Genomic DNA, 7,236 nt, shown 5'->3' on the forward strand with positions numbered 1-7,236 from the left:
TAGAGGAAAATGGCGATAGTAAGGATTAGGAAAGAAAAAGCAGCAGTTTCCTGGTGTAGTTCAGGCACAGTTACGAGCATGACATTGTTGGATCAGCACATTTACAATTCTACTGTGCATTAGAACGAGAATGTCCCCCCCCCCCTTTTAGGAATGGCCTAAAGACACTTCAGTCAGTGGCACCGCCCCCGGGGGGTCGTTTTGAGAGGGAATCATCACAAAAATCGATGTACAGAAAAGTGGGAGGACATGGAATAACATCAAGAGGCTAGCCAAAGATAGAGAAAGGTGGAACGTAGTTTGTTCGTGGCCTATACCCTGATGCAGGGTGAGAAAGGCAATGATGATGAGGATGACGATCATGATGATGATGGTGTTGAGTGAACCTTATTTCAAGCGATAGCACTTTGTCAAATAGTACTTTGTCAAGCAGCTTATTGTCGTGAGTTTTGTCGTCACCCACCAGCTGTACGGCAAGTACGACATCGTCATCAACTGTACCGGCATGAGGGCACGTGAACAGATGTCTGACCCCAGGCTGGTGCCTGTCAAAGGTCACATGGTCCGGGTACGTACATGTTTTGTTGATCTTTTTTTGTCGACCTTCAATCAGAGAGGGCCGCAAATACTTAAGTCCTGAGAACAACAATAAGGGACATTTAGATGTTCCTAAAATTAGAGTTCTGCATATCATTCGAAAGCGGCAACAAAGAGCTATCTATTAATAGCACCGATGAAGCGCTGTTCTGTTCCTACGCCCAGTTATTCTTGTTTAAAGATTCGAGGCCTAAATGCAACATCGAACGTCATGTCCAGAAAAAGTATTTTTATAAGCCCTGTAATCGGAACTTACTCGAAGTATTTCATGATATGAGATTTTTGCTCATTTTCTAGAAATCATCTAAATTTTAATATGACTTGACCTTGGTGTTGTTCTCATGTCTTCAGTTACTGTCGACTACGAATGAGTTGATGTCGTGCGGAGGGGGGGGGGGGTCGACTCATCTGAAGTTCAATAATGGTACTATTACAGGTTTAACGCCCCTATCAGCACTATCAGGTTATTTAAGAGGAAGAACCTCCCGAGTTTAACGTCCATCTCCGACCAAAGTTCAGCCTAATCGTTGGGATCTGTAAAGAAGTAGGGTTGCTGAAACCCCAGCAGAAGATCAACTAAGCGAGTTCTGCACAAGCGGAGTGGACTGCATGAGGTTTTACGAAATAGAAATACTGAAGCCAAGAGAGAAGCCTGCAAGCCACGTACGTCCACTAGTGGAAATGAAGATTGTATACAATATGCTCAAATTTCTGCGAGAATTGGTCTGCCATAGCAGAGTCTACAAATCCTTTTCTTTTATTTGTCTTTAAGAAGTGAAAATATTATTTGCGTTTACATTACAATAAATGTAGTAAAATCCCAATTTAAAAAGTCCAACACATTTTCGATGTTGTCGCTTTTAAGTTGAGTTATTCCCTTGAATTTCAAAAACACCGTTTCTCAAAAGTCCTGAGTCATACTATTTCCAGTCCTTGCAGTACCGCATGGTAAGTTGATACTGGGCCACTCATGAAAAAGCAGGAAAGATATGACGTAATGTATATACATGTATTTGATATGGCAAGTAAGCAGGTAGACATCAAAGCAAGGCCGAGTACCGTTTTTTACCCTGAGCCTCATAGAAGAATGGAAACTGGATATTAATTACTTATTAAAAATATATCACTATTTTATTATCTATTCTTCTGCGTGAATTACAATACATGCTGTTATTTTAATATCGACATTGATTTTTTAAAAATCATGACCGATGTGAATCTAAAATTGTTAATGTTGCGCACTCAGAAGACTGCAGATAAACAGGAATGGGCATTTCCGTGAATTTCTGTTCCAGGTGAAGACTGAGCCAACGAAGAACTTCCTCGTCACAGATGACAACATTTCTGTTGTGCCCTCTAAGTAAGTGAATAAAGTGGAGTCAGCTTAAGCCGAACACGGTGAAGCCAAAAAAAAAACCCCCCAAAAAACCAGCGGTAATCCAAATGAAAACAGAATCTCCGGTTTGTTTGGGTTTTTTAAAAAGTATTAGCTATTTGTGCAATCTCTTTCAACATGGATGGCGCTTATATGACCTTATGCGGTCGTAAAACCCTCTACTAAAAAAAAATATGGCTAAACCGATGAACAAATTTTGGCAGTCCCTCAGATCTTGGTTATACGCACTCACATGTGTGTGATTTTCTTTCTTTTCTTTTTTCTTTTTCTTTTTTTTTTTAGATATAAAAGGCAGGGGAAATGTGTATGCGTGCCTGGAGAAAGGTAAAGGAATATACAATTTATCAAGTTGCAACGGTGTTGTCTAGTATTTTGGAAACAAGCAACTTGTCTGGCTGATCAATCGTTAATCTTGGAGACGACAAGACCGCGATCCAGATTTACGGGAAACCTTAGACCCATTCTTCTCAAAACTTTGTTTCCGCAACCTACTTAACAGTATAAACCAGATCTCACAAAGTAGTGAAGCTATCTTCTCAAATTCTAAAAGCATGTTGTTCAGGAATGGTTTTTATACCTAATGATAGTGCAATATAATGCAGTTCCTCAAAATGCATCATACGGCACCTTTCACCAGGCACATACACACATATTTATGTTCATCAGCAGTAGCGAGGATTGCGAGTGTGTGGACGTGGGCTACCACTGGAAGAGGAGCGAGCACAGACCTGGGGTGATGAGAGAACCCACAGCCCTGGTGCTCCGGAAGGCCCGCGGCCTGATTCCCTTCCTGGAGGTGGGTCTTCTTCTTCTTCTTCTTTTTCTTCTTCTTCATCATCTTCTTCTTCTTCTTCATCATCTTCTTCTTCTTCTTCTTCTCTTCTTCTTCTTCTTCTTCTTCTTCTTCTTCTTCTTCTTCTTCTTCTTCTTCTTTAAACACAGATGACAGTCCCTCGTGCGGCGACTGCTGTTCGCCACAGGCCCCCCAGACTCCAGTAAAGCTTTGCGTCTCCACCTAGGGTTGGGCCAATATTTCCTTCTCAGTGCCTGGTGCATTAAGCGGGCTCGTAGACAGTTGTTTTATATTTGGCTGGCGGTTCTGCATTCACATTAAAATTTTGCCATCTTTTCCCCCTCTAGGACTGCAGGGTGGTACAAGCCTGGGCAGAGAAACGCCCCAGTGAGGAGCCGCCTCTGGTGAAGATAGAAATGCTCAACTGTGGCAGTGCCATTCTTCCTGTAAGATCTTTGGGCATTTTTTGAATCATGGTAGTCTGTAAAGTCTCAATGCAGGACTTGTGAGTAAATACGTGTACTAAAGTATCAATCAGCATGACGGAGTTGATTTTCGGATGAGTATAGTAGTGCTCTACTCTCAAAATCAGTGTGGACAAAATGAAACCAAAGTTTAATAATGAACACGGGGAGGTTCAAGAAGTCTTTGGTCTAGATATGAAGGAATAAAGATAGAGCTTTGTAACTTGGCACACATACTTTCATTTCCCTACATAGTCACCACGCAGAGTAACACATTTCTGCCACCTCTCTTTGACCTTCAACTTCAAAAGTCCTTGAGAAAAAATGACCCTGAATGGGCCCCTAACCAGTCTTCTCAGCTTCAATGGCGTCCTTGTTGTCATGGAAACGACGCCCTTTCAGTGATATTTTAAGAGTAGGAAACAGAAAAAAGTCTGAATGGGCTGGGTCTGGTGAATAAGCTGGGAGTGACAGGACTTCAAAGCCGCACTGTTCTGCTGTCTGAACTGTTTCATGTGCCCTGTGCGCAGGGGCGTTGTCATGTATTAGGAGGACGCCATTAAGTTGTCCACGCCTTTTTCTCACTCATTCGGACCACATTTTTATCAGCAAACCCAAATAGTAGTCCCCTGTGACTGTTTTTCCATTTTCTAGGTAGTTAGTCATGATGATACCTTCACAATTCCAGAAATACGACGGCATGACCTTTCCACTGGACCGTGTTACCTTTGACTTCTTTGGTGAGGGAAAAGAAGGGGTTTTCCATTGAATAGAAGACATTTTTTGCTCTGGATCAAAATTATTAATCCATGTTCCATCGATAGTCACCATGTTTTTAAAGAAATGTATGTCACTGGGCTCAATTCGAAGGAGAGTTTTGCAGGACTCAACCCTCTTCTTCTTTTGCTCACTTGTCAAAAGGCGGGGTACCCGTATTCATGTTAAGATGGTCACGGAGAATCGTTTCAATTGACCCTACACTGATTTCTGTTTCACTTGAGGGCTGTTTAACAGTTGTACATCGATCTTGTAAAACCCTTTTCTTCATTATGGATACATTCTCTTCAGTTACCACAGAAGATGGGCGCCCTTCACGATCTTCATCCATCACCGACATGAATCCAGATTTGAATTTTCTCACCCAATATGTCACAGTACATGCACTATAACGAGGACATTTGTCCCAATAAACTTGAACCATTTCCTGCAAATCGTCCGAAGGGGATTTTCCTTGCAAGTGTAAAAACTTGATAACTGAGCGATATTCAACAGGCTCCATGGCACATCTTCAGCAAAGAAAAACCAAACGTTTTTGTGCATGGTTTCACTGAACACGCTAACTAGTGCCTTATTATTGTCGGATTTCCCCAAAAATTTGCTAGGTGTGTTCCAAAGAAATTGTCCAAAGGTTGGAGAAATTTCACTACTCAACCATGATTCCTTCATAACCTGACCAAAGATTTATTGACCCCCACCCCCCTCGTAGCCTGTCATTATCATTATTCGTGTAGGTGCGCTTGTGTATCTAAGAGTAAGAGAGAGAGAGAGAGAGAGAGAGAGAGTGTGTGTGTGTGTGTGTGTGTGTGTGTGTGTGTGTGTGTGTGTGTGTGTGTGTGCGTGCGTGTGTGAAAGTGTTGACTTGTGCTTGTATATATACTACAGTCGACTCCGTTTGTGTTGAACTCGCTAGAGTCGATCTTCAGTTATTTGAGTTATGCTGATCCTTTTCTAAGTTGTCCCAGCACCTCTTTTACATTACAGTTCCCGACGCTTAAGCTGAACTTCGGATGAGTTGATCTACTTTTTCACTTCCCGGATGACATCAACTCTTCCGTTATAGTCGATTGTAGTCTACTTACTATGCATTCCACTGCAAATTTTTCATTGTGATGTGGGGACCAAAAAAAAATCCCATCTCTGTTTTCATCTCTACCCATCTCATTCTCATCTCACTGTCCTCTGCCTCCCTATAGGTTGTGCACAGCATTGGCCTGGGTACAGAGACGTTGACTCTTGCCTGGGGGACCGGAGTCTACGTGGCTCATCTGGTCCTGGACCTACAGAGAACCATCAAGCCCTTCGCTCACCTCATGCTGCCCTTCAAAACATTGATCTGACGTTCTGATCGAGAGAGGGAACTTTATACATGATGTTACGCGGCTGCTCGCTCGTTTCATGCTGCTCTGACGCTCGGGTCGAGGCAGGAATTTTGTATAGATTATTTTGAAAACTTTATAATTTGTGTTTTCGTTTCTAACTGTACACTGAATAGTTGGCCGCTGCTCTGGTGGGGCTTGCTCATTCTTTCCTATCAAACATCTATCGTTCTTTTCTCTCCTCCTTTATAGTGTTTGCTATTTTTGTTTAATAACACTTCCATTCTTTGGAACTTGTTTGAACTTATTGAATTGTTTTGCAGGTGTCGTAAAACTAACTAAAACAAAGGGTTGGGCCATGGTTTCCTTCTAAGTGCCTTGTGCATTAGGTTGGCTTGTGGAAAACGATGATATTGTTTCCTGTTGTGTTTGTGACCCCTGAGAACGATGAGGGTTTTTCACCACGTGCTGGTCAAAGTTATGTATAAATGACATTTTACAGTGTCTTTGAGGGGTTTTCTTCATCATCTGTCACGACAGTATGTTTAACTATCTCAATATGTCATTTTTGTTTTTGTTGTTTTGGAGCAGAAAATTCTCAGTCATTAATGTTGCCTGCCAAGATATGATCGAGTCTGATCTAAACTGAAATCTGTGAGACCCTGGATTTTCTTTGGTTTTAGCGAAACATCCGTTAAGAGAGGTTGCTCAAATAGAGAGGAAAAAATCGGGGATTTTATTTTCTTTCGGTTACAGTTGTTTTTAAATTAAGCGTTTTCAGTCTATGCGGACTTCACTGTAATATATGAAAAAAAAATTAATTTTAGTTACACGATGTTTTCCAGACATCAGTACAAGTAGGCTCACCACACTTTCTCATTCAGCCATGATATTCTCAGGGTCTGGGACATTCTGCCCTCCTCTGTAAAGCTTTAGTAGTGTACATGTATGTATTGCCTTCACTTGTTGATGTAGGATGTAACAATGTGACTTTTTCATGGTCTTTGCCCCGACGTAGAAATAAATTTATGTTTAAGTTTAAGGTCCTGTTCCTTTCTTGATACAAAATGTACCGGTATGGTGCAATGTTATGAGGCCATAGGAAGAATATAAAACAATTTGATGATCTGTGTCATAATTCACATTTCTTGCAGTCATCAAATTAGAATATATATGAAAAAAATATTATAGACTACTTAACGCCAGCAGCAAGCCAGCTTTTAAAGGTTTGGAGACCTTCATATTTTTGCATCTTTATGAAAGTTCTTTCTCTGCCTATGCGTCTGAGAGACTCTGACTAAAATTATTTTAATCGGTTGAGGTTGCAGTAACAATTTCGGTGTTATGAGCAGCATTAGTTTTCAGGGATGAAAATGAGAAATACCTTTCAAAAGATTTGTTTGTACCTGTATTTTTCACTCCATTCGAAAAGGCAGCAAAATTTATTATTTTATTTTGAAAATAAAAATCTTGTTCTTTTATTCGTATTGTTCAATCAACAAGTGAGCAAATGAGAAAAAAATAACTTTGTGAAGCCATACGATGCCAATCTACTATTTTATTCCCTCTTTTTCAACTACTTGTTCGTTTTAAGATCTATTTCATCTGGCCAAGTATTTTCCATGTTGGTTTATTGATTTATATTTGCAATAAAGAAAAAGAATCAGAGGAAATAAAAGTCAAGGGCATTACTTGCTTCTTTTCAGTTTAATTTCAGTTTGATGAGTGTTTTGGCTCTTTGTTTCCTTCATCTTCTTCTGTTAAATAAAATTGTATTTGTAGTGTATAGGTTTATGCCCCTTGCAACAATAAAGATTTAAATGATATAAGAAGAAGGACCTCACAAATTAACGTCTATCTCCGACAGGACCACATCAAAAGGGGAAGTTT

The 7,236-nt window shown here is 40.5% G+C and overlaps 1 protein-coding gene across 1 annotated transcript in view; it reads left to right on the forward strand.

The window, feature by feature from the left end:
- LOC101854489 (D-aspartate oxidase) overlaps positions 1-7,025 on the forward strand; it is a gene marked incomplete in the record, with an annotated part of 14,778 nt that extends 7,753 nt beyond the window's left edge. The window contains 5 exon segments of the mRNA XM_005095431.3: positions 467-568; positions 1,893-1,957; positions 2,660-2,789; positions 3,134-3,232; positions 5,224-7,025. Of these exon segments, the coding sequence (XP_005095488.2) occupies positions 467-568; positions 1,893-1,957; positions 2,660-2,789; positions 3,134-3,232; positions 5,224-5,367 (540 nt within the window).
- Positions 7,026-7,236: the final 211 nt, after the last annotated feature.

The sequence above is a fragment of the Aplysia californica genome, unplaced genomic scaffold (assembly GCF_000002075.1).
Source record: "Aplysia californica isolate F4 #8 unplaced genomic scaffold, AplCal3.0 scaffold00104, whole genome shotgun sequence".
Lineage (NCBI taxonomy): Eukaryota > Metazoa > Mollusca > Gastropoda > Aplysiida > Aplysiidae > Aplysia > Aplysia californica.